General features: G+C 61.0%; 4 protein-coding genes across 5 annotated transcripts in view; all 4 read left to right on the plus strand.

Annotated features, from left to right (window-relative positions):
• Nucleotides 1-25,072, plus strand: part of LOC110467579 (DNA repair protein RAD51 homolog 1) — a 346,458-nt gene that overhangs the window by 164,291 nt on the left and 157,095 nt on the right. The window lies entirely within an intron of this gene.
• Nucleotides 324-4,100, plus strand: LOC146767272 (uncharacterized). The gene is made up of 4 exons (XM_085582362.1): nucleotides 324-922; nucleotides 1,860-1,986; nucleotides 3,367-3,487; nucleotides 3,618-4,100. Exons 1-4 carry the CDS (start codon nucleotides 333-335, stop codon nucleotides 3,983-3,985), a joined length of 1,206 nt encoding a protein of 401 aa, XP_085438488.1. The 5' UTR covers nucleotides 324-332; the 3' UTR covers nucleotides 3,986-4,100.
• On the plus strand, nucleotides 5,851-10,227 carry LOC146767273 (scavenger receptor cysteine-rich type 1 protein M130-like). 2 transcript variants are annotated; one of them, XM_085581327.1, is made up of 11 exons: nucleotides 5,851-6,506; nucleotides 6,571-6,873; nucleotides 6,947-7,261; nucleotides 7,377-7,745; nucleotides 7,821-8,129; nucleotides 8,217-8,588; nucleotides 8,670-8,813; nucleotides 8,964-9,059; nucleotides 9,266-9,349; nucleotides 9,585-9,725; nucleotides 9,938-10,227. In XM_085581327.1, exons 1-11 carry the CDS (start codon nucleotides 6,290-6,292, stop codon nucleotides 10,021-10,023), a joined length of 2,436 nt encoding a protein of 811 aa, XP_085437453.1. In that variant the 5' UTR covers nucleotides 5,851-6,289; the 3' UTR covers nucleotides 10,024-10,227. The 2 variants fall into 2 exon arrangements, with proteins under 2 accessions (XP_085437453.1, XP_085437452.1); XM_085581326.1 differs by having other exon boundaries at nucleotides 6,305-6,873; nucleotides 7,821-8,588; nucleotides 9,585-10,227.
• On the plus strand, nucleotides 15,574-21,514 carry LOC146767274 (scavenger receptor cysteine-rich type 1 protein M130-like). Its single transcript, XM_085582363.1, has 10 exons — nucleotides 15,574-15,764; nucleotides 15,827-16,164; nucleotides 16,253-16,573; nucleotides 16,638-16,940; nucleotides 17,014-17,328; nucleotides 17,444-18,880; nucleotides 19,031-19,126; nucleotides 19,338-19,421; nucleotides 19,657-19,797; nucleotides 20,011-21,514. The coding sequence occupies exons 1-10, from the start codon at nucleotides 15,574-15,576 to the stop codon at nucleotides 20,094-20,096; spliced, it is 3,312 nt and encodes a 1,103-aa protein (XP_085438489.1). The 3' UTR covers nucleotides 20,097-21,514.

Consider the following 25,072-nt stretch of genomic DNA (forward strand, 5'->3'; position numbering starts at 1 on the left):
GTGGGGCCCTGTCCCCAGGGAGGTCTGGCCCTGCCCATGGAAGTCATCCCTCGCTGTCCAGCGCTGCAGGAAAGCAGCTCCTGTGTAGGGATTTCCTTTGAATTCAGTGTAAATTGCCATTTTTCCTATTAAAAGCCAAACTGGTCAGAAACTCACTCCCAGGCCTGGAAGCTCATTCTGGGGCTGGCACTTCCATCCCATGTACGCCTTTCGTTGGCGATGTGAGGCAGGAACTGGAGCCAGAAACACATCCCTGGGGATAGTGGGCTGAGCGGGGAGAGCACTGGGGCATTGCTGGGATTGTCTGCAGGGCCTTTATTTATCACAGCCAAATGCACAGAAGTGTTGCCAGCAGCAGCGAGGGGAAAAGGGAGAGGGCAGGAGCCGGAGCCCACCCCGCAGAGGGAGCAGGATCTCCTCCCTGTGCCCCGCGGGTGGGGCGGGCTCAGCCCCACTCTCAGCGCCGAGAGCTGGGCTGGGAAGGGCTCTGGTTGTTGGAAGGACTTTTCCTAAAGGAGGGGAGGTCTCCTGAAGGAGGGGAGCGCCTTCCTGCCCCCCGGCAGCAGCCCGCGGTGGCAGGGCAGCCGGGCCATGGCCCCTGGCTGCGGCACGTCGTGCTCCAGGAGGCTCCCGATCTTCAGGGCGGGCTGCAGAGCCCGGAGGGCGTCCAGGTCCTGCAGCAGGGCCTGGCTGAAGCCGTCCGTGCTCAGCCTGGGCGTGGAGGAGGCAGGAGAAGAGGAGAAGGTGCTGGAGCTTGTGGGGAGCTGTCAGAGTCCAGAGCATCCCTCTGGCTGCCCCGAATGACTCGAGCCCCTGGCAAAGAGCCCAGCAACCTTGGCAGCAAAAGGAAAACACCTGTGGATTCCATTTTAGCGTGTGGCAGAGGCTGCCGACCTTACTTGAGGAATTACAAGCAAAAAGGGTTTGAATGATGTAATAAGGAAATGGACACAGCGTGGAAAAGTAGAATTTTGGGATTTTTTAGAATGAAATTCAGGGGTACAAGATGGAGGAATCTGGGTGTGCCCTAGCTTCTTCTTCCTCCTACTTGTCCTCCATGTCTCGGTGTGGTAGTAACACTTTTCTATTGGTTTAGGATAGGGACACCTTGTCCAACGTAGATTTTAGGTGTTGGTACAGGAATTGTAAACATGGTACACGTAAATCTGGGTATATAATGTGGGAGCCGCCTGGGGCGGGAAGGAGACTGCCACGGCTTCTGAGCTGGCTGGACGTCGGCAGGTCAGAAAGAATCTATTGCAGATAAGGAAAAATAGACAACCTTGAAAAGTCATCTTCACGCATTCCAGACCTCTTCTTCAGCAGCCGGGCTAGGGAAAAAGGACTTCCACACTGTTGGGGTCTTGCCCAGTGACTCCAACAATTTGAGCATCTCTGGGTGGGCACGGAGCTCACCAAAAGTGCTGAACATCTGACCCTCGCCTGAGAAGAAAACTCCCTGAAGAGGACGGCCCGAACCCTTGCAGAGAGCAAGCTTCTTCAATCTCGACCGTGAAAGGAGAAGATCCAAGGGCCCTGGGTGTTGTCCAGCTGTTATCTGCTGGCCAGAGTCCAGGAAAGCTTCCGGACCGATTTTGCGGACGACGCAGCTATTGGGCGAGGACCGAAGTGGTTTTGGCGAGATACCTGAAACCCTACCCGACTCTGAGACAAGCAGACGCTGAATGTGAGAGCAAAGAGGCAAGCACGCAGACGTGAGCGGACATCCGCAAACATCTCTTCAATCCCAAATTTCGGGCCTTGGGTGTCATTGCATTGCAAAGTCAAAATGTTGTTTTTGTGCTTCATTCTGTTGTCAATTTCCTTAGGCAATTCTATTGCCTTGGGTCATTCGGCAGATTTGCCCGTGATCCAACCAAGAGAAAAGTTTGGGAAACTTTGGCCAATGCAGCAGGTTTGGACACCATCTGCTTGACACATTCGAGACCGGAAATACCGTTTTCAACATGTCTTCTGGGTTTGCCAGTGAGTGAATGGCCAATTCCAAAGAACGTCCCTCCCAAGGTTTCACAGGTCATTTTGAATCCTTTGTATGGATGGGAGGTTTGGACACAGATTCTACCAATGGTTCCTTTTGAAGCTCCAGAATTGGAAATTCTTGGTTCAGTGACAATGAATTTTTGTCCAGAATTTGGCATTTCAGAGGTGATGCAAACAAATAATAAAATGATAGATGTTGCCCCAAATAATTTCATTTACAGAAATGCCACTTCTTGGTGTAATTACATCAAGGTGTCAAATAGACCATCCCACCAGGTCCCAGTGCAATTGCCACTTGGGGTCTTTTTCATTTATGGGGACAGGATTTGGCCTGCTATCCCTGCAAATGCCACAGGCGGTCCATGCAGCATTGCAAAACTTTCATTGCTACACCCAATTTGACAATCTTGAGAGAGAAAAAACGTAGGGGAAAAAGAAATATTAAAAAATATGATCCGAAGCGTGATGATAATGTTTATGCATGGAACGAGGCTCAGAGAATTGTGGCTGCAATATTGTCACCACAAACAGCATCAGGGGTAGCCTTGACTCAGTTGGATCGGATGGGGTGTTGGTTGAGCAAACACGCTTGTGCCGTCCCTCTTGCACTGGGTAACAGGCTAACAGACATCAACAGTGTAAGACGGGCAACTCTGCAAAACACAGCAGCAATCGATTATTTATTGCTGACACATGGGCACGGGTGTGAAGAATTTGAAGGGATGTGCTGTGTGAACTTGTCAGATCATTTGAAACCAATCCACAAAATCATACAGCAATTGCAAGAAGGTATAGACAGATTTGGAGAAGTTAATGGATCTTGGTTGAATGATTAGTTTGATTTTTTTGTCCTCTCACCATTGTGGAGGGAAGTTGTGAAAAAGGCTTTTTATATTTTAGTAGGGCTTGTAACTCTTCTGCTTATTTTGCCATGCCTTTTTCAATGCGTGCGGCGAGCCATGAACTGGCCTGCCAGAGAGGTGTTTTTGGTGCAATGAGAAAGGTGAGGTGTCGGAATCCAGAGCATCCCTCTGGCTGCCCTGGATGACTCAAGCCCCTGGCAAAGAGCCCAGCAACCTTGGCAGCACGCAGAAAACACCTGTGGATTCCATTTTAGCCTGTGGGAGAGGCTGCCGACCTTACATGAGGAATTTCAAGCAAAAAGAGTTTGAATGATGTAATAAGGAATTTGACACAGGGTGGAAAAGTAGAATTTGGGGATTTTTTAGAATGAAATTCAGGGGTACAAGATGGAGGAATCTGGGCGTGCCCTAGCTTCTTCTTCCTCCTACTTGTCCTCCATGTCTCGGTGTGGTAGTGACACTTTTCTATTGGTTTAGGATAGGGACACCTTGTCCAACGTAGATTTTAGGCAATGTTACAGGAATTGTAAACATGGTACACGTAAATCTGGGTATAAAATGTGGGAGCCGCCTGGGGCGGGAAGGAGACTGCCACGGCTTCTGCGCTAGCTGGACGTCGGCAGGTCAGAAAGAATCTATTGCAGATAAGGAAAAAGAAACAACTTTGAAAAGTCATCTTCACGCATTCCAGACCTCTTCTTCAGCGGCCGGGCTAGGGAAAAAGGACTTCCACACTGTTGGAGTCTTGCCCAGTGACCCCGACAGGGAGGGAGGTGCCGCTGCGGCCCTGCCTGTCCCGCAGCCTCGGCTGCCCGGCTCGGGAATGCCGGGCACGGAAGGGAAGGTGGCAGGGCCCTCACTCGGCCCCGGCTCCGCAGCGGGCAGGCGGGATGCCGGAGCTGCTGGCAGAGGTGCAGGACGCCGTGGGCTCCCAGCTCGTTGTCACTCGGGCCCGGGCAGGTGAGACGGGGCCCCTGCAGCAGCCGCGCAGCCGGGGCCGGGCGGGAGGCGGCCGACAGCCGGCAGCTGCCCGGCCTGCGGGAGCGAGGGAAACAGGGAAGGAGGGCTTTGGCCTCGGCTCGCTCGGCTGCTCCAGGTGGGAAGGGCGGAGCAGCGGCTGAGGGGCTCGCAGCAGCAGGGGCTGCTGAGGCGGCAAGAGCGCAGCCCGACCAGAGCCCTCGGGAGAGAATCTCAGAGCCCACCGCGGGCCCGCGGAGGTATCCGTGGGGTCGGAGAGCTCCTGTCCCGCGTGGCCGGGGCAGCAGCCGCGCCCGCCGCCGCTGCCCTCCTGTTGTGGCCCGCACCGGCCCGGCCCGGTGTGGGCTCCGCGCGGTGCGGGCGTGTGTGAGCGGAGCAGCCCCGGACACTGCCCGGGGCCGCGGTGCCCGGCAGCGCGGGGGGACGGGGCAGGGCGGCTCCCGCCGCCGCCGCGCAGCGAGGGACCGGGACGTTCTGCCCGTGGGGAATTGCTGCGGTGCCGCTGGGTGGGGAGCAGCTGCGGTTCCCGCTGCGGCGTTTGCTCCGCGGGGGAGCCCGGCACGAGAGACCGGGAAGTGCCGATCGTTCGCGTAAGGAAGGGCCGGGGAAAGCGGGATCCCGGCCGGGTGAGGGACCCCCTGAGAGTGACAGCGGGATACGGGGATCAGGAGGAAGAGAGACTTTCGTGTGGATTTTTTCTGCTTGCAATGTGAGGGTGTCAAAGCCCTTTTACGTTTCCTGGGACAGTCGTGGGAGGAAGCAGTTGTGGTCGTTTCTGTATACCTGCGGTTGCAGCCCGTGGATTTACGGAGGGAGACAATGTACCATGGGAAAGGTGGGCTGAAAGGGGTGAGGGAACGTGAGGTGTGGATGTCGGAGCCGGTGTTCCGGGAAGCTCCGGGGCCAGCGTGAGTGAGAGGAGCCGCAGCTGGAAGGGGCGTCGGTGTCAGCGGCGCAAGTGGATCGGTGCGTGGGGCCAGTGGTGTCAGGGAGCGCGGTGCAGGGTGAGAGCGGGCAGTTTGCCGCCGAGCGCGGCTGCCGAGCCGCAGGGGCCCGGAGCGGCGGGGCAGGGCCGGCGGAGCGGCGGCGTTATCGGCGGCAGCGCAGGTGTCGGGAGGCGCGTGCGGTCGCCGGCGCCGCCGGGAGCCGGCGGGGGGTGACCGCCTCCTTCCTGCCCTGGCGGCGAGGCGAGCGCGGGGCCGCGGCCGCGGCAGCAGCGCCATGTGCCAGCGCCGCCGCGAGGGACCGGGGAGCTGGCACCTGGCAGCGCCGCGCGGAGCCGGGGGCTGCTGCCACCCCCCGCGGGGGCTGCGAGCAGCCGCGAGGGGAGCGCCCCGAGCGTGGGGCCTTTGAGCTTGGCAGGTGCCCGGGCTAGATGTGGTCCCGTGGAAGGTCTTGGTAGGATGTGGGCTGAAGCGTGTCATCGCCACCGGGATGGCTCTTGTCGGGCTCCGGCAGCAGCGTTGGAGGCACGGGGGATGGAGGAGGAAGGGCCCCCGCAGGGCAGGTGCAGTTTGGGGGGGCTGTCTCCCCCCGGGGACATCCGGGTGGCAGCCCACTGTGGCGAAGTGTGTGACGCCAGAAGCGCAGGCGAGGCTCATATTTGGGCACGGAGCAGGTTATTGGAGGCCGCGGCCCCGCAGCCGGGAGATGAGGCGCCTGATAAAGGCTGCCCCGGTGCTGCTGCCTGCACTGGGTCGGGCGCAGGTCTGCGAGAGCTGCCCCGGCTGCGCCGGCTCGGGGCCGGTGTCCGTGGGGCCGGTGTCCGTGGGGCCGGTGGCCATGGGGCCGGTGTCCGTGGGCCGGTGGCCATGGGGCCGGTGGCGGCGCTGGGGCTGCTGGTGTGCGTGCGGCTGTGTGCGGGTGAGTGGCGGGCGGGCGGGAGCGGGGCCCGCGGCGGTGGCGGGCCCGGCTCAGCAGCCTCCGTGCCGCAGGCTCCGGGCAGCTGCGCCTGGTGGGCGGCGGCGGGCGCTGTGCCGGGCGCGTGGAGGTGAAGCACGGCGGGGAGTGGGGCTCCGTGTGCGTCTACGACTACGACTGGGAAGCTCGCTGGGCCGCGGTGGTGTGCCGGCAGCTGGGCTGTGGCCGGGTGGCCAGGGCGTTCCTGTCCGCCCGGTTCGGGCAGGGCACCGGGCGGATCTGGCTGCAGCCCTTCTTCTGCCGAGGAGCTGAAAATGCGCTGGCAGAGTGTACACACTTTGGATGGGGACGGCACTTCTGCGGCCACGAGTGGGATGTGGGGGTGACCTGCACAGGTGAGGGGACACGCTGGCCGTGCTGGGACAGCCACGTTGTGCTGGAGCATCGTGGGCAGGTCTGAGCCGTGCCGCTGCCCCCGTGCAGATGCCGTGGAGCTGAGGCTGGCAGATGGCAGCAGTCCCTGTGCCGGGAGGGTGGAGGTGAAGCTGCAGGGAGAGTGGGGCTCGGTGGGAGACAACGTCTGGGACATGGAGGACGCCGAGGTGGTTTGCCAGCAGCTGGGCTGTGGCTCGGCGTCCGGTGCCTACTTTGCCCGTGACACCTTTGGTGTAGGGGACTGGCTCATCAGCCTGACTGAGGTGGACTGCAGTGGGCACGAGGCCACGCTCTGGGACTGCGTGATCCATGGCTGGGGACCATATAATAGCAGCATCCATCGCTGGGATACTGCCGTTGTCTGCCAAGGTAGGAGCTGGCCTTATGGGGGCATGGGGCACTGCCTGCGCATCCCTTGACACTGGTCCTGCAGGATTCTCCCGGCTAGTGGGAGGTGATGGAGACTGTGCCGGGCATCTGGAGGTGCGTCGGGGCCGGGCCTGGGTCGGTGTCTGTGAGGATCAGGTGGACATGAAGGCAGCCCAGGTGGTGTGCAGGGAGCTGGGCTGTGGTGAGGCACTCGCCATCCCTGGCAGCGCTCGATTTGGGCGAGGATCAGGATCATTCTGGGACGGTGGCTTCCAGTGCAATGGCACCGAGTCCTTGCTCAGTGCGTGTGCCCGGCGTCCGCCCCACAGCCAGGGCTGCGCCGGCCCCGCCAGCGTCATCTGCTCCGGTAAGTGCTGGGGACAGCGGGAGCTGTTGGGGTCCGTGCGGCATCGCCCCCCTGACCGCTGTTCGTGCCGCAGCCTACTCGGGCTTCCGGCTGGGGAACAGCAGCTCGGGATGCTCCGGGCGAGTGGAGGTGGCAGTGAGGGGCACGTGGGGATCCGTGTGCGCCAGCGAGTGGGACCTGGCCGATGCGCACGTCCTGTGCCGGCACCTGGGCTGCGGCCGCGCCTCCAGCGTGCCCCCGGGAGGCTCCTTCGGCAGCGGGGAGGGGCCGCTGCGGCCGGACGCCTTCGGCTGCCGCGGGAGCGAGCGGCACCCGGGCGAGTGCCCCGTGGCCGTGCTGGGGAAGCCGCCCTGTGTGCCCGGAAACGCCGCCGCCGTCAAGTGCTCAGGTGTGCAAGGCGGCTCTGCGGGGAGCCTTACGGGGTTTTGGGACTCTGCTAAGTATTGGCAGCAGTGGACGCATGGATATTTTGTGATGAAGGACTGAATCCGACCATTTTACAGGCAGTGTTGTGTCCCTGCGGCTGTTGGGGGGCGAGTCCCGGTGTGATGGTTTTCTGGAGGTGGCCGCAGACACTGGGGCCTGGCACCGTGTGCCCGGAGAGGTTTTGCTCGTACGGAATTTCACCAAAGTGTGCCGGGAGCTGGGCTGTGGAGGACTGGACAGGACGGATGCTGTCCATGGTAACATCAGCATGTTGGATGTCAACACGACGGAGAGATCCGACATAGAAAGGGTGATTCAAACCATCATGGACATGAACACCACGCTGACGCGTGGGAGAATTGATGATGATAATTTTTGGTATGAAAAGGAGTTCATCACCAGTGCACCAGCTGACATCCCTCATGGGAACTACATTGTGTGCTCAGGTGGGTGTCCCGAGAAGGGCCAGAGGTGCGGGTGCCCCAGTCAGCCCCCCCAGCCCATTCCTTCCATGCCCACAGGCAGCCGGCAGGTGAGGCTGGTGGGGAGCTCTGGGCGCTGTGCCGGGCGCGTGGAGGTCTATTCCGGGGGCAGCTGGAGCTCCGTGTGCCAGGAAGGCTGGGAGCTGCAGGACGCCGCCGTTGTGTGCCGGGAGCTGGGCTGTGGCACGGCGCTGGAGGCCCCGAGCCGGGCGCGCTTCGGTGCCGGCACGGGGCCGCTGTGGCCGTACGTGCCCGACTGCTCCGGCTCCGAGGAGTCTCTCTGGGAATGCGGGCGCACGGAACGGCGCGAGTGCGGGCCTGGTGGCGGGGCAGGGGCCGTCTGCTCAGGTCGGTGCCGGGCACCCCAAGGTCAGGGCCCGGCAGAGGCCCCGGGGGGTTCCTGGCCGTGCCGTGACCCCCCTGCACCCCTTGCAGAGCAGCTCTCCGTGCGGCTGGCAGGAGGCCCTGGGCGCTGCCGGGGCTACCTGGAGGTGTCCTACAACGGCACCTGGGGCCGCGTCTGCGCCGACGGCACCAGCACCGGCACCGCCGCCGCCGTCTGCCGCCAGCTGGGCTGTGGGCACCGGGGCTGGCTCTCGGCTGTCCCCACCCAGCAGCCGTCCCTTGCGTGGCTGGCCTGGGTGGGCTGTGAGGACGGGGCCCGCTCGCTCTGGGGGTGCCCCTCGGCCCCCTGGCACCTGCAGAGCTGTGGCACCGGTGGCTACGCCCATGTGTCATGTGCGGAGGACAGTGATGGCACCTCTGAGGAACACACTACCCCATATCCAGAGGCTGCCAGCAGCACAGGTAGCTCTGCCCGTGCCTGCATCCCCCACCGCAGGCTGGCTGGGATCCCCCTCCCCTCGCTGCCTGCCTGTGTCCCCACAGGTGTCCCCAGGGGAACGCCCTCAGCAGTGGCCGTGGGGACTGTGTCTGTGCCCACTGTGCTGTGCGTGGTGCTGGGGACGCTGCTGTGCCTGTCCCTGGGTGCCCTGGCCCTGCTGCTGTGCCGTGCACGTGCCCGGCGCCGAGGTGGGTCCCAGGGTGTTGGGAATGGGGACAGATCCGGTCTGGGGGTCCAGGGGCTCCTGTCCTGTGGAACAGCTCTGAAGGTGACCAGGGCTGATCCCGGTGCCACCCATGGGGCCCAGGGCCCCAGGTAATTGCTGCATCTGGTTCCAGGCCCTGGCAGAGCTGCAGATGCCATCTCCAACGCTGTCTACGAGGAGCTGGATTACAAAGCCATGCCAGAGTACCAGGAGGTGCCCACTCCCCAAGGTGGGTGCTGCCCTTGTGCCCCAGCTGTGCTCGGAGTGAAGGCTCTGCCTGACAGCCCCACGGCAACTCCAGGTCCTGGTGGCCCTGCTGTGGCTCCTGGCCATGGGCTGTGGGTGCCCCTGGGTGCCACCGCAGCCCCGCTCTGTGGCGTGAGGTTCTGTCACCTGCGGTGCCGCTTGTGGCCACCCTCAAGTCCCTGTTTGCAGGTTCCCTGTCCAAGGGATGGGAGAACAAGCTGCCGTATTACACCGGGGACAGCGTGGAGGGGAGTGACACCGACGCAGGCCCAGGTAGGGCCACAGGGCAGGAACCCAGCAGGGAGAGCTGGGGAGAGGGGACGCACCCGGGCTGGGAGGCTGAGGGGACAAATCCCCCCCTCTTGTTAGTGTGCAGCGAGACAACGCCTTTCCCTGTGGGACTACAGGGCCTCCAGCAGGTGCCCAGTGGAAAGGCTGGCGGGGACGGCCCAGCCAGATCCCTGCCAGGGACACTGGTCACTGCCATGGGCCCCTCTGATTTTCCCAGATCCCCCTGCCCGACCCGAGCAAGGAACCCCGGATGGCTACGATGATGTCCTGGATGTGCCACAGGAGCCCCCTGCTCCCAGCACTGGGGACATCTCTGAGGGAGTGGCACAGCAGAAGGGGATCTGTGTCCTCCCCACAGGTGAGAGGGCTCACAGGTGCCCTGTTGCCTCTGCAGAGCCACTCCAGGACAGGGTTTGGCTGTGGGGGCAGGCAGGGCCCCAGCACAGATCCATGGGTGCTGTGGTCAGACCCCCGGTGGGGTCTGTCCGGGGGGATACGGAGCTGCTGCCCCCTCAGGCACCTTTCAGTGCTGTCCCCAAGGTGGGATCTGCTCCCCTCCATGTCACCCAGGAAGAACAACAGACTTCTCAGCTCAGAGCCCTGGGAACACGGACTATGATGATGTCGGCAGCAGCGCCCCGGGGACGCTGCCATGAGGATGTCCTGGCCATGCCACAGCCCTGGGGACACGTGTGTGGCAGTGCGGTGGGGCCCTGTCCCCAGGGAGGTCTGGCCCTGCCCATGGAAGTCATCCCTCGCTGTCCAGCGCTGCAGGAAAGCAGCTCCTGTGTAGGGATTTCCTTTGAATTCAGTGTAAATTGTCATTTTTCCTATTAAAAGCCAAACTGGTCAGAAACTCACTCCCAGGCCTGGAAGCTCATTCTGGGGCTGGCACTTCCATCCCATGTACGCCTTTCGTTGGCGATGTGAGGCAGGAACTGGAACCAGAAACACATCCCTGGGGATGGTGGGCTGAGGGGGGAGAGCACAGGAGCATTGCTGGAATTGTCTGCAGGGCCTTTATTTATCACTGCCAAATGCACAGAAGTGTTGCCAGCAACAGCGAGGGGAAAAGGGAGAGGGCAGGAGCCGGAGCCCACCCCGCAGGGGGAGCAGGATCTCCTCCCTGTGCCCCGCGGGTGGGGCGGGCTCAGCCCCACTCTCAGCGCCGAGAGCTGGGCTGGGAAGGGCTCTGGTTGTTGGAAGGACTTTTCCTAAAGGAGGGGAGGTCTCCTGAAGGAGGGGAGCGCCTTCCTGCCCCCCGGCAGCAGCCCGCGGTGGCAGGGCAGCCGGGCCATGGCCCCTGGCTGCGGCACGTCGTGCTCCAGGAGGCTCCCGATCTTCAGGGCGGGCTGCAGAGCCCGGAGGGCGTCCAGGTCCTGCAGCAGGGCCTGGCTGAAGCCGTCCGTGCTCAGCCTGGGCGTGGAGGAGGCAGGAGAAGGGGAGAAGGTGCTGGAGCTTGTGGGGAGCTGTCAGAGTCCGGAGAATCCCTCTGGCTGCCCTGGATGACTCAAGCCCCTGGAAAGAGGCCAGCAACCTTGGCAGCAAAAGGAAAACACCTGTGGATTCCATTTTAGCCCGGGGCAGAGGCTGCCGACCTTACATGAGGAATTACAAGCAAAAAGGGTTTGAATGATGTAATATGGAAATTGACACAGGGTAGAAAAGTAGAATTTTGGGATTTTTTAGAATGAAATTCAGGGGTACAAGATGGAGGAATCTGGGTGTGCCCTAGCTTCTTCTTCCTTCTTCTTGTCCTCCATGTCTCGGTGTGGTAGTGACACTTTTCTATTGTTTTAGGATAGGGACGCCTTGTCCAACGTAGATTTTAGGTGTTGGTACAGGAATTGTAAACATGGTACACGTAAATCTGGGTATATAATGTGGGAGCCGCCTGGGGCGGAAAGGAGACTGCCACAGCTTCTGAGCTAGCTGGACGTCGGCAGGTCAGAAAGAATCTATTGCAGATAAGGAAAAATAGACAACCTTGAAAAGTCATCTTCACGCATTCCAGACCTCTTCTTCAGCGGCCGGGCTAGGGAAAAAGGACTTTCACACTGTTGGGGTCTTGACCGGTGACCCCAACAATTTGAGCATCCCTGGGTGGGCACGGAGCTCACCAAAAGTGCTGAACATCTGACCCTCGCCTGAGAAGAAAACTCCCTGAAGAGGACAGCCCGAACTCTTGCAGAGAGCAAGCTTCTTCAATCTCGACCGTGAAAGGAGAAGATCCAAGGGCCCTGGGTGTTGTCCAGCTGTTATCTGCTGGCCAGAGACCAGGAAAGCTTCCGGACCGATTTTGCGGACGACGCAGCTATTGGGCGAGGACCGAAGTGGTTTTGGCGAGATACCTGAAACCCTACCCGACTCTGACACAAGCAGACGCTGAATGTGAGAGCAAAGAGGCAAGCACGCAGACGTGAGTGGACATCCACAAACATCTCTTCAATCCCAAATTTCGGGCCTTGGGTGTCATTGCATTGCAAAGTCAAAATGTTGTTTTTGTGCTTCATTCTGTTGTCAATTTCCTTAGGCAATTCTATCGCCTTGGGTCATTCGGCAGATTTGCCCGTGATCCAACCAAGAGAAAAGTTTGGGAAACTTTGGCCAATGCAGCAGGTTTGGACACCATCTGCTTGACACACATTCGAGACCGAAAATACCGTTTTCAACATGTCTTCTGGGCTTGCCAGTGAGTGAATGGCCAATTCCAAAGAACGTCCCTCCCAAGGTTTCACAGGTCATTTTGAATCCTTTGTATGGATGGGAGGTTTGGACACAATTTCTGCCAATGGTTCCTTTTGAAGCTCCAGAATTGGAAATTCTTGGTTCAGTGACAATGAATTTTTGTATAGAATTTGGCATTTCAGGAGTGATGCAAACAAATAATAAAATGATAGATGTTGCCCCAAATAATTTCATTTACAGAAATGCCACTTCTTGGTGTAATTACACCAAGGTGTCAAATAGACCATCCCACCAGGTCCCAGTGCAATTGCCACTTGGGGTCTTTTTCATTTATGGGGACAGGATTTGGCCTGCTATCCCTGCAAATGCCACAGGCGGTCCATGCAGCATTGCAAAACTTTCATTGCTACGCCCAATTTGACAATCTCGAGAGAGAAAAAAACATAGGGGAAAAAGAAATATTAAAAAATATGATCCGAAGTGTGATGATAATGTTTATGCATGGAACGAGGCTCAGAGAATTGTGGCTGCAATATTCTCACCACAAACAGCATCAGGGGTAGCCTTGACTCAGTTGGATCGGATGGGGTGTTGGTTGAGCAAACACGCTCGTGCCGTCCCTCTTGCACTGGGTGACAGGCTAACAGACGTCAACAGTGTAAGACGGGCAACTCTGCAAAACACAGCAGCAATCGATTATTTATTGCTGACACATGGGCACGGGTGTGAAGAATTTGAAGGGATGTGCTGCGTGAACTTGTCAGATCATTTGAACTCAATCCACAAAATCATACAGCAATTGCAAGAAGGTATAGAGAGATTTGGAGAAGTTACTGGATCTTGGTTGAATGATTAGTTTGATTTTTTTGTCCTCTCACCATTGTGGAGGGAAGTTTTGAAAAAGGCTTCTTATATTTTAGTAGGGCCTGTAACTCTTCTGCTTATTTTGCCATGCCTTTTTCAATGCGTGCGGCGAGCCATGAACTGGCCTGCCAGAGAGGTGTTTTTGGTGCAATGAGAAAGGTGAGGTGTTGGAGTCCAGAGCATCCCTCTGGCTGCCCTGGATGACTCGAGCCCCTGGCAAAGAGCCCAGCAACCCTGGCAGCACGCAGAAAACACCTGTGGATTCCATTTTAGCCCGTGGCAGAGGCTGCCGACCTTACATGAGGAATTACAAGCAAAAAGGGTTTGAATGATGCAATAAGGAAATTGACACAGGGTGGAAAAGTAGAATTTTGGGATTTTTTAGAATGAAATTCAGGGGTACAAGATGGAGGAATCTGGGCATGCCCTAGCTTCTTCTTCCTCCTACTTGTCCTCCATGTCTCGGTGTGGTAGTGACTCTTTTCTATTGGTTTAGGATAGGGACACCTTGTCCAACGTAGATTTTAGTTGTTGGTACAGGAATTGTAAACATGGTACACGTAAATCTGGGTATATAATGTGGGAGCCGCCTCGGGTGGGGTGGGAAGGAGACTGCCACGGCTTCTGTGCTAGCTGGACCTCGGCAGGTCAGAAAGAATCTATTGTAGATAAGGAAAAATAGAAAACCTTGAAAAGTCGGCTTCATGCATTCCAGACCTCTTCTTCAGTGGCCGGGCTAGGGAAAAAGGACTTCCACACTGTTGGGGTCTTGCCCAGTGACCCCGACAGGGAGGGAGGTGCCGCTGCGGCCCTGCCTGTCGCGCAGCCTCGGCTGCCCGGCTCGGGAATGCCGGGCACGGAAGGGAAGGTGGCAGGGCCCTCACTCGGCCCCGGCTCCGCAGCGGGCAGGCGGGATGCCGGAGCTGCTGGCAGAGCTGCAGGACGCCGTGGGCTCCCAGCTCGTTGTCACTCGGGCCCGGGCAGGTGAGACGGGGCCCCTGCAGCAGCCGCGCAGCCGGGGCCGGGCGGGAGGCGGCCGACAGCCGGCAGCTGCCCGGCCTGCGGGAGCGAGGGAAACAGGGAAGGAGGGCTTTGGCCTCGGCTCGCTCGGCTGCTCCAGGTGGGAAGGGCGGAGCAGCGGCTGAGGGGCTCGCAGCAGCAGGGGCTGCTGAGGCGGCAAGAGCGCAGCCCGACCAGAGCCCTCGGGAGAGAATCTCAGAGCCCACCGCGGGCCCGCGGAGGTATCCGTGGGGTCGGAGAGCTCCTGTCCCGCGTGGCCGGGGCAGCGGCCGCGCCCGCCGCCGCTGCCCTCCTGTTGTGGCCCGCACCGGCCCGGCCCGGTGTGGGCTCCGCGCGGTGCGGGCGTGTGTGAGCGGAGCAGCCCCGGACACTGCCCGGGGCCGCGGTGCCCGGCAGCGCGGGGGGACGGGGCAGGGCGGCTCCCGCCGCCGCCGCGCAGCGAGGGAGCGGGACGTTCTGCCCGTGGGGAATTGCTGCGGTGCCGCTGGGTGGGGAGCAGCTGCGGTTCCCGCTGCGGCGTTTGCTCCGCGGGGGAGCCCGGCACGAGAGACCGGGAAGTGCCGATCGTTCGCGTAAGGAAGGGCCGGGGAAAGCGGGATCCCGGCCGGGTGAGGGACCCCCTGAGAGTGATAGCGGGATACGGGGATCAGGAGGAAGAGAGACTTTCGTGTGGATTTTTTTCTGCTTGCACTGTGAGGTTCTCAAAGCCCTTTTACGTTTCCTGGGACAGTCGTGGGAGGAAGCAGTCGTGGTCGTTTCTGTATTCCTGCGGTTGCAGCCCGTGGATTTACGGAGGGAGACAATGTACCATGGGAAAGGTGGGCTGAAAGGGGTGAGGGAACGTGAGGTGTGGATGTCGGAGGCGGTGTTCCGGGAAGCTCCGGGGCCAGCGTGAGTGAGAGGAGCCGCAGCTGGAAGGGGCGTCGGTGTCAGCGGTGCAAGTGGATCGGTGCGTGGGGCCAGTGGAGTCAGGGAGCGCGGTGCAGGGTGAGAGCGGGCAGTTTGCCGCCGAGCGCGGCTGCCGAGCCGCAGGGGCCCGGAGCGGCGGGGCAGGGGCGGCGGAGCGGCGGCGTTATCGGCGGCAGCGCAGGTGTCGGGAGGCGCGTGCGGTCGCCGGCGCCGCCGGGAGCCGGCGGGGGGTGACCGCCTCCTTCCTGCCCTGGCGGCGAGGCGAGCGCGGGGCCGCGGCCGCGGCAGCAGCGCCATGTGCCAGCGCCGCCGCGAGGGACCGGGGAGCTGGCACCTGGCAGCGCCGCGCGGAGCCGGGGGCTGCTGCCACCCCCCGCGGGGGCTGCGAGCAGCCGCGAGGGGAGCGCCCCGAGCGTGGGGCCTTTGAGCTTGGCAGGTGCCCGGGCTAGATGTGGTCCCGTGGAAGGTCTTGGTAGGATGTGGGCTGAAGCCTGTCATCGCCACCGGGATGGCTCTTGTCGGGCTCCGGCAGCAGCGTTGGAGGCACGGGGGATGGAGGGGGAAGGGCCCCCGCAGGGCAGGTGCAGTTTGGGGGGGGCTGTCTCCCCCCGGGGACATCCGGGTGGCAGCCCACTGTGGCGAAGTGTGTGACGCCAGAAGCGCAGGCGAGGCTCATATTTGGGCACGGAGCAGGTTATTGGAGGCCGCGGCCCCGCAGCCGGGAGATGAGGCGCCTGATAAAGGCTGCCCCGGTGCTGCTGCCTGCACTGGGTCGGGCGCAGGTCTGCGAGAGCTGCCCCGGCTGCGCCGGCTCGGGGCCGGTGGCCATGGGGCCGGTGTCCGTGGGGCCGGTGTCCGTGGGGCCGGTGGCCATGGGGCCGGTGGCGGCGCTGGGGCTGCTGGTGTGCGTGCGGCTGTGTGCGGGTGAGTGGCGGGCGGGCGGGAGCGGGGCCCGCGGCGGTGGCGGGCCCGGCTCAGCAGCCTCCGTGCCGCAGGCTCCGGGCAGCTGCGCCTGGTGGGCGGCGGCGGGCGCTGTGCCGGGCGCGTGGAGGTGAAGCACGGCGGGGAGTGGGGCTCCGTGTGCATCTTCGACTTCGTCTGGGATGCTCGCTGGGCCTCGCTGGTGTGCCGGCAGCTGGGCTGTGGCCGGGTGGCCAGGTCGTCCCCGTACGCCCCGTTCGGGCAGGGCAGCGGGCGGATCTGGCTGCAGCCCTTCTTCTGCCGAGGAGACGAAAATGCGCTGGAGGAATGTCCGCACTTTGGATGGGGACGGCACTTCTGCGGCCACGACCGGGATGTGGGGGTGACCTGCACAGGTGAGGGGACACGCTGGCCGTGCTGGGACAGCCACGTTGTGCTGGAGCATCGTGGGCAGGTCTGAGCCGTGCCGCTGCCCCTGTGCAGATGCCGTGGAGCTGAGGCTGGCGGATGGCAGCAGTCCCTGTGCCGGGAGGGTGGAGGTGAAGCTGCAGGGAGAGTGGGGCTCGGTGGAAGACGACGTCTGGGACATGGAGGACGCCGAGGTGGTTTGCCAGCAGCTGGGCTGTGGCTCGGCTTCCGGTGCCTACTTTGCCCGTGAGAGCTTCGGCACAGGGGATGGGCTGTGCAACCTCGTCCTGGTGGACTGCAGTGGGCACGAGGCCTCGCTCTGGGACTGCGAGATCCGTGGCTGGGGACCCTATAACAGCAGTGACCATTATTGGGACACTGCCGTTGTCTGCCAAGGTAGGAGCTGGGCTTTTGGGGGCATGGGGCACTGCCTGCGCATTCCTTGACACTGGTCCTGCAGGATTCTCCCGGCTAGTCGGAGGTGATGGAGACTGTTCCGGGCAACTGGAGGTGCGTCGGGGCCGAGACTGGGTCGGTGTCTGTGAGGATCAGGTGGACATGAAGACAGCCCAGGTGGTGTGCAGGGAGCTGGGCTGTGGTGAGGCACTCGCCATCCCTGGCAGCGCTCGATTTGGGCGAGGATCAGGATCATTCTGGGACGGTGGCTTCCAGTGCAATGGCACCGAGTCCTTGCTCAGTGCGTGTGCCCGGCGTCCGCCCCACAGCCAGGGCTGCGCCGGCCCTGCCAGCGTCATCTGCTCCGGTAAGTGCTGGGGACAGCGGGAGCTGTTGGGGTCCATGCGGCATCGCCCCCCTGACCGCTGTTCGTGCCGCAGCCTACTCGGGCTTCCGGCTGGGGAACAGCAGCTCGGGATGCTCCGGGCGAGTGGAGGTGGCAGTGAGGGGCACGTGGGGATCCGTGTGCGCCAGCGAGTGGGACCTGGCCGATGCGCACGTCCTGTGCCGGCACCTGGGCTGCGGCCGCGCCTCCAGCGTGCCCCCGGGAGGCTCCTTCGGCAGCGGGGAGGGGCCGCTGCGGCCGGACGCCTTCGGCTGCCGCGGGAGCGAGCGGCACCCGGGCGAGTGCCCCGTGGCCGTGCTGGGGAAGCCGCCCTGTGTGCCCGGAAACGCCGCCGCCGTCCAGTGCTCAGGTGTGCAAGGCGGCTCTGCGGGGAGCCTTACGGGGTTTTGGGACTCTGCTAAGTATTGGCAGCAGTGGACGCATGGATATTTTGTGATGAAGGACTGAATCCGACCATTTTACAGGCAGTGTTGTGTCCCTGCGGCTGGTGGGGGGCGAGTCCCGGTGTGATGGGTTTCTGGAGGTGGCCGCAGACACTGGAAGCTGGCACCGTGTGCCCGGAGAGGTTTTGCTCGTACGGAATTTCACCAAAGTGTGCCGGGAGCTGGGCTGTGGAGGACTGGACAGGACGGATGCTGTCCATGGTAACATCAGCATGTTGGATGTCAACACGACGGAGAGATCCGACATAGAAAGGGTGATTCAAACCATCATGGACATGACCACCACGCTGACGCGTGGGAGAATTGATGATGATAATTTTTGGTATGAAAAGGAGTTCATCACCAGTGCACCAGCTGACATCCCTCATGGGAACTACATTGTGTGCTCAGGTGGGTGTCCCGAGAAGGGCCAGAGGTGCGGGTGCCCCAGTCAGGCCCCCCCAGCCCATTCCTTCCATGCCCACAGGCAGCCGGCAGGTGAGGCTGGCGGGGAGCTCTGGGCGCTGTGCCGGGCGCGTGGAGGTCTATTCCGGGGGCAGCTGGAGCTCCGTGTGCCAGGAAGGCTGGGAGCTGCAGGACGCCGCCGTTGTGTGCCGGGAGCTGGGCTGTGGCACGGCGCTGGAGGCCCCGAGCCGGGCGCGCTTCGGTGCCGGCACGGGGCCGCTGTGGCCGTACGTGCCCGACTGCTCCGGCTCCGAGGAGTCTCTCTGGGAATGCGGGCGCACGGAACGGCGCGAGTGCGGGCCTGGCGGCGGGGCAGGGGCCGTCTGCTCAGGTCGGTGCCGGGCACCCCAAGGTCAGGGCCCGGTAGAGGCACGGGGGGTTCCTGGCCGTGCCGTGACCCCCCTGCACCCCTTGCAGAGCAGCTCTCCGTGCGGCTGGCAGGAGGCCCTGGGCGCTGCCGGGGCTACCTGGAGGTGTCCTACAACGGCACCTGGGGCCGCGTCTGCGCCGACGGCACCAGCACCGGCACCGCCGCCGCCGTCTGCCGCCAGCTGGGCTGTGGGCACCGGGGCTGGCTCTCGGCTGTCCCCACCCAGCAGCCGTCCCTTGCGTGGCTGGCCTGGGTGGGCTGTGAGGACGGGGCCCGCTCGCTCTGGGGGTGCCCCTCGGCCCCCTGGCACCCGCAGAGCTGTGGCACCGGAGACTACGCCCATGTGTCTTGTGAGGAGGACAGTGATGGCACCTCTGAGGAACACTCTACCCCGTATCCAGAGGCTGCCAGCAGCACAGGTAGCTCTGCCCATGCCTGCATCCCCCACCGCAGGCTGGCTGGGATCCCCCTCCCCTCGCTGCCCGCCTGTGTCCCCACAGGTGTCCCCAGGGGAACGCCCTCAGCAGTGGCCATGGGGACTGTGTCTGTGCCCACTGTGCTGTGCGTGGTGCTGGGGACGCTGCTGTGCCTGTCCCTGGGTGCCCTGGCCCTGCTGTTTTATCGTGCCCGTGCCCGGCGCCGAGGTGGGTCCCAGTGTGTGGGGAATGGGGACAGATCCGGTCTGGGGGTCCAGGTGCTCCTTTCCTGTGGAACCGCTCTGAAGGTGACCAGGGCTGATCCCGGTGCCACCCACGGGGCCCAGGGTCCCAGGTAAGTGCTGCATCTGGTTCCAGGCCCTGGCAGAGCTGCAGATGCCATCTCCAACGCTGTCTACGAGGAGCTGGATTACAAAGCCATGCCAGAGTACCAGGAGGTGCCCACTCCCCCAGGTGGGTGCCGCCCTTGTGCCCCAGCTGTGCTCGGAGTGAAGGCTCTGCCTGACAGCCCCACGGCAACTCCAGGTCCTGGTGGCCCTGCTGTGGCTCCTGGCCATTGCTGTGGGTGTCCCTGGGTGCCACCGCAGCCCCGCTCTGTGGTGTGAGGTTCTGTCACCTGCGGTGCCACTTGTGGCCACCCCAAGTCCCTGTTTGTCCCCTGCAGGTTCCCTGTCCCAGGGATGGGAGAACAAGCTGCCGTATTACACTGGGGAAAGCGTGGAGGGGAGTGACACCGAGGCAGCCCCAGGTTGGGCCACAGGGCAGGAACCCAGCAGGGAGAGCTGGGGACAGGGGATGCACCCGGGCAGGAGGGATGAGGGGACAAATGCCCCCCTTTTGTTAATGTGCAGCGAGACAACGCCTTTCCCTGTGGGACCACAGGGCCTCCAGCAGGTGCCCAGTGGAAAGGCTGGCGGGGACGGCCCAGCCAGATCCCTGCCAGGGACACTGGTCACTGCCATGGGCCCCTCTGATTTTCCCAGATCCCCCTGCCTGGCCCGAGCAAGGAGCCCCGGATGGCTACGATGATGTCCTGGATGTGCCACAGGAGCCCCCTGCTCCCAGCACCGGGGACATCTCTGAGGGAGTGGCACAGCAGAAGGGGATCTGTGTCCTCCCCACAGGTGAGAGGGCTCACAGGCGCCCTGTTGCCTCTGCAGAGCCACTCCAGGACAGGGTTTGGCTGTGGGGGCAGGCAGGGCCCCAGCACAGATCCATGGGTGCTGTGGTCAGACCCCCGGTGCGGTCTGTCAGGGGGGACACGGAGCTGCCTGCCCCCTCAGGCACCTTTCCGTGCTGTCCCCAAGGTGGGATATGCTCCCCTCCATGTCCCCCAGGAACAACAACAGACTTCTCAGCTCAGAGCCCTGGGAACACGGACTATGATGATGTCGGCAGCAGCGCCCCGGGGACGCTGCCATGAGGATGTCCTGGCCATGCCACAGCCCTGGGGACACGTGTGTGGCAGTGCGGTGGGGCCCTGTCCCCAGGGAGGTCTGGCCCTGCCCATGGAAGTCATCCCTCGCTGTCCAGCACTGCAGGAAAGCAGCTCCTGTGTAGGGATTTCCTTTGAATTCAGTGTAAATTTCCATTTTTCCTATTAAAAGCCAAACTGGTCATAAACTCACTCGCGGGCCTGGAAGCTCATTCTGGAGCTGGCACTTCCATCCCATGTACGTCTTTCGTTGGCGATGTGAGGCAGGAACTGGAGCCAGAAACACATCCCTGGGGATGGTGGGCTGAGGGGGGAGAGCACAGGAGCATTGCTGGGATTGTCTGCAGGGCCTTTATTTATCACTGCCAAATGCACAGAAGTGTTGCCAGCAACAGCGAGGGGAAAAGGGAGAGGGCAGGAGCCGGAGCCCACCCCGCAGAGGGAGCAGGATCTCCTCCCTGTGCCCCGCGGGTGGGGCGGGCTCAGCCCCACTCTCAGCGCCGAGAGCTGGGCTGGGAAGGGCTCTGGTTGTTGGAAGGACTTTTCCTAAAGGAGGGGAGGTCTCCTGAAGGAGGGGAGCGCCTTCCTGCCCCCCGGCAGCAGCCCGCGGTGGCAGGGCAGCCGGGCCATGGCCCCTGGCTGCGGCACGTCGTGCTCCAGGAGGCTCCCGATCTTCAGGGCGGGCTGCAGAGCCCGGAGGGCGTCCAGGTCCTGCAGCAGGGCCTGGCTGAAGCCCTCCGTGCTCAGCCTGGGCATGGAGGAGGCAGGAGAAGAGGAGAAGGCGCTGGAGCTTGTGGGGAGCTGTCAGAGTCCAGAGCATCCCTCTGGCTGCCCTGGATGACTCGAGCCCCTGGCAAAGAGCCCAGCAACCTTGGCAGCAAAAGGAAAACACCTGTGGATTCCATTTTAGCCCGTGGCAGAGGCTGCCGACCTTACATGAGGAATTACAAGCAAAAAGGGTTTGAATGATGTAATAAGGAAATTGACACAGGGTGGAAAAGCAGAATTTTGGGATTTTTTAGAATGAAATTCAGAGGTACAATATGGAGGAATCTGGGCATGCCCTAGCTTCTTCTTCCTTCTTGTCCTCCATGTCTCGGTGTGGTAGTGACACTTTTCTATTGGTTTAGGATAGGGACACCTTGTCCAATGTAGATTTTAGGTGTTGGTACAGGAATTGTAAACATGGTACACGTAAATCTGGGTATATAATGCGGGAGCCGCCTGGGGCGGGAAGGAGAGTGCCACGGCTTCTGTGCTAGCTGGACGTCAGCTGGTCAGAAAGAATCTATTGTAGATAAGGAAAAATAAACAACCTTGAAAAGTCATCTTCATGCATTCCAGACCTCTTCTTCAGCAGCCGGGCTAGGGAAAAAGGAGTTTCACACTGTTGGGGTCTTGCCCGGTGACCCCAACAATTTTAGCATCCCTGGGTGGCACAGAGCTCACCAAAAGTGCTGAACATCTGATCCTCGCCCGAGAAGAAAACTCCCTGAAGAGGACGGCCCGAACCCTTGCAGAGAGCACGCTTCTTCAATCTCGACCGTGAAGGGAGAAGATCCAAGGGCCCTGGGTGTTGTCCACGTGTTATCTGCTGGCCAGAGACCAGGAAAGCTTCCGGACCGATTTTGCGGACGACGCAGCTATTGGGCGAGGACCGAAGTGATTTTGGCGAGATACCTGAAACCCTACCCGACTCTGACACAAGCAGACGCTGAATGTGAGAGCAAAGAGGCAAGCACGCAGACGTGAGCGGACATCCACAAACATCTCTTCAATCCCAAATTTCGGGCCTTGGGTGTCATTGCATTGCAAAGTCAAAATGTTGTTTTTGTGCTTCATTCTGTTGTCAATTTCCTTAGGCAATTCTATTGCCTTGGGTCATTCGGCAGATTTGCCCGTGATCCAACCAAGAGAAAAGTTTGGGAAACTTTGGCCAATGCAGCAGGTTTGGACACCATCTGCTTGACACATTCGAGACCGAAAATACCGTTTTCAACATGTCTTCTGGGCTTGCCAGTGAGTGAATGGCCAATTCCAAAGAACGTCCCTCCCAAGGTTTCACAGGTCATTTTGAATCCTCAGGATGGATGGGAGTTTTGGACATAATTTCTACCAATGGTTCCTTTTGAAGCTCCAGAATTGGAAATTCTTGGTTCAGTGACAATGAATTTTTGTATAGAATTTGGCATTTCAGGAATGATGCAAACAAATAATAAAATGATAGATGTTGCCCCAAATAATTTCATTTACAGAAATGCCACTTCTTGGTGTAATTACACCAAGGTGTCAAATAGATCATCCCACCAAGTCCCAGTGCAATTGCCACTTGGGGTCTTTTTCATTTATGGGGACAGGATTTGGCCTGCTATCCCTGCAAATGCCACAGGCGGTCCATGCAGCATTGCAAAACTTTCATTGCTACACCCAATTTGACAATCTTGAGAGAGAAAAACCGTAGGGGAAAAAGAAATATTAACAAATATGATCCAAAGCGTGATGATAATGTTTATGCATGGAACGAGGCTCAGAGAATTGTGGCTGCAATATTCTCACCACAAACAGCATCAGGGGTAGCCTTGACTCAGTTGGATCCGATGGGGTGTTGGGTGAGCAAACACGCTCGTGCCGTCCCTCTTGCACTGGGTGACAGGCTAACAGACGTCAACAGTGTAAGACGGGCAACTCTGCAAAACACAGCAGCAATCGATTATTTATTGCTGACACATGGGCACGGGTGTGAAGAATTTGAAGGGATGTGCTGCGTGAACTTCTCAGATCATTTGAACTCAATCCACAAAATCATACAGCAATTGCAAGAAGGTATAGAGAGATTTGGAGAAGTTACTGGATCTTGGTTGAATGATTAGTTTGATTTTTTTGTCCTCTCATCATTGTGGAGGGAAGTTTTGAAAAAGGCTTCTTATATTTTAGTAGGGCCTGTAACTCTTCTGCTTATTTTGCCATGCCTTTTTCAATGCGTGCGGCGAGCCATGAACTGGCCTGCCAGAGAGGTGTTTTTGGTGCAATGAGAAAGGTGAGGTGTCGGAGTCCAGAGCATCCCTCTGGCTGCCCTGGATGACTCGAGCCCCTGGCAAAGAGCCCAGCAACCTTGGCAGCACGCAGAAAACACCTGTGGATTCCATTTTAGCCTGTGGGAGAGGCTGCCGACCTTACATGAGGAATTACAAGCAAAAAGGGTTTGAATGATGTAATAAGGAAATTGACACAGGGTGGAAAAGCAGAATTTTGGGATTTTTTAGAATGAAATTCAGGGGTACAAGATGGTGGAACATTGGCGTGCCCTAGCTTCTTCTTCCTCCTTCTTGTCCTCCATGTCTCGGTGTGGTAGTGACACTTTTCTATTGGTTTAGGATAGGGATGCCTTGTCCAACGTAGATTTTAGGTGTTGGTACAGGAATTGTAAACATGGTACACGTAAACCTGGATATATAATGTGGGAGCCGCCTCGGGTGGGAAGGAGTGTGCCACGGCTTCTGAGCTAGATGGACGTCGGCAGGTCAGAAAGAATCTATTGCAGATAAGGAAAAATAGAAAACCTTGAAAAGTCGGCTTCACGCATTCCAGACCTCTTCTTCAGCGGCCGGGCTAGGGAAAAACGACTTCCACACTGTTGGGGTCTTGCCCAGTGACCCCGACAGGGAGGGAGGTGCCGCTGCGGCCCTGCCTGTCGCGCAGCCTCGGCTGCCCGGCTCGGGAATGCCGGGCACGGAAGGGAAGGTGGCAGGGCCCTCACTCACCCCAGGCTCCGCAGCGGGCAGGCGGGATGCCGGAGCTGCTGGCAGAGCTGCAGGACGCCGTGGGCTCCCAGCTCGTTGTCACTCGGGCCCGGGCAGGTGAGACGGGGCCCCTGCAGCAGCCGCGCAGCGAGGGACCGGGACGTTCTGCCCGTGGGGAATTGCTGCGGTGCCGCTGGGTGGGGAGCAGCTGCGGTTCCCGCTGCGGCGTTTGCTCCGCGGGGGAGCCCGGCACGAGAGACCGGGAAGTGCCGATCGTTCGCGTAAGGAAGGGCCGGGGAAAGCGGGATCCCGGCCGGCCGAGGGACCCCCTGAGAGTGACAGCGGGATACGGGGATCAGGAGGAAGAGAGGCTTTAGTGTGGATTTTTTCTGCTTGCAATGTGAGGGTGTCAAACCTCTTTTACGTTTCCTGGGACAGCCGTGGGAGGAAGCAGTCGTGGTCGTTTCTGTATTCCTGCTGTTGCAGCTCGTGGATTTACGGAGGGAGACAATGTACCATGGGAAAGGTGGGCTGAAAGGGGTGAGGGAACGTGAGGTGTGGATGTCGGAGCCGGTGTTCCGGGAAGCTCCGGGGCCAGCGTGAGTGAGAGGAGCCGCAGCTGGAAGGGGCGTCGGTGTCAGCGGTGCAAGTGGATCGGTGCGTGGGGCCAGTGGTGTCAGGGAGCGCGGTGCAGGGTGAGAGCGGGCAGTTTGCCGCCGAGCGCGGCTGCCGAGCCGCAGGGGCCCGGAGCGGCGGGGCAGGGGCGGCGGAGCGGCGGCGTTATCGGCGGCAGCGCAGGTGTCGGGAGGCGCGTGCGGTCGCCGGCGCCGCCGGGAGCCGGCGGGGGGTGACCGCCTCCTTCCTGCCCTGGCGGCGAGGCGAGCGCGGGGCCGCGGCCGCGGCAGCAGCGCCATGTGCCAGCGCCGCCGCGAGGGACCGGGGAGCTGGCACCTGGCAGCGCCGCGCGGAGCCGGGGGCTGCTGCCACCCCCCGCGGGGGCTGCGAGCAGCCGCGAGGGGAGCGCCCCGAGCGTGGGGCCTTTGAGCTTGGCAGGTGCCCGAGCTAGATGTGGTCCCGTGGAAGGTCTTGGTAGGATGTGGGCTGAAGCGTGTCATCGCCACCGGGATGGCTCTTGTCGGGCTCCGGCAGCAGCGTTGGAGGCACGGGGGATGGAGGAGGAAGGGCCCCCGCAGGGCAGGTGCAGTTTGGGGGGGCTGTCTCCCC

The sequence above is a fragment of the Lonchura striata genome, chromosome 5 (genome assembly GCF_050655825.1).
Source record: "Lonchura striata isolate lonStrDom1 chromosome 5, ASM5065582v1, whole genome shotgun sequence".
NCBI classification, from domain to species: Eukaryota; Metazoa; Chordata; class Aves; order Passeriformes; family Estrildidae; genus Lonchura; species Lonchura striata.

What these genes read in the sequence shown, in the direction of transcription:
- LOC146767272 (XM_085582362.1), top strand. Translation starts at nt 333, where the DNA reads ATGCACAGAAGTGTTGCCAGCAGCAGCGAGGGGAAAAGGGAGAGGGCA. An exon ending in AGGAATTACAAGCAAAAAGG is followed by an intron (nt 923 to 1,859) that starts GTTTGAATGATG and finishes GTCATTCGGCAG; the next exon opens with ATTTGCCCGTGATCCAACCA. An exon ending in CATGTCTTCTGGGTTTGCCA is followed by an intron (nt 1,987 to 3,366) that starts GTGAGTGAATGG and finishes TGTCCAACGTAG; the next exon opens with ATTTTAGGCAATGTTACAGG.
- LOC146767274 (XM_085582363.1), top strand. Translation starts at nt 15,574, where the DNA reads ATGAGGCGCCTGATAAAGGCTGCCCCGGTGCTGCTGCCTGCACTGGGT. An exon ending in CTGCTGGTGTGCGTGCGGCT is followed by an intron (nt 15,765 to 15,826) that starts GTGTGCGGGTGA and finishes GGCCCGGCTCAG; the next exon opens with CAGCCTCCGTGCCGCAGGCT. An exon ending in TGTGGGGGTGACCTGCACAG is followed by an intron (nt 16,165 to 16,252) that starts GTGAGGGGACAC and finishes GCCCCTGTGCAG; the next exon opens with ATGCCGTGGAGCTGAGGCTG.
- LOC146767273 (XM_085581326.1), top strand. Translation starts at nt 6,447, where the DNA reads ATGGCTGGGGACCATATAATAGCAGCATCCATCGCTGGGATACTGCCG. An exon ending in TGCACGTGCCCGGCGCCGAG is followed by an intron (nt 8,814 to 8,963) that starts GTGGGTCCCAGG and finishes ATCTGGTTCCAG; the next exon opens with GCCCTGGCAGAGCTGCAGAT. An exon ending in TGACACCGACGCAGGCCCAG is followed by an intron (nt 9,350 to 9,584) that starts GTAGGGCCACAG and finishes TGATTTTCCCAG; the next exon opens with ATCCCCCTGCCCGACCCGAG.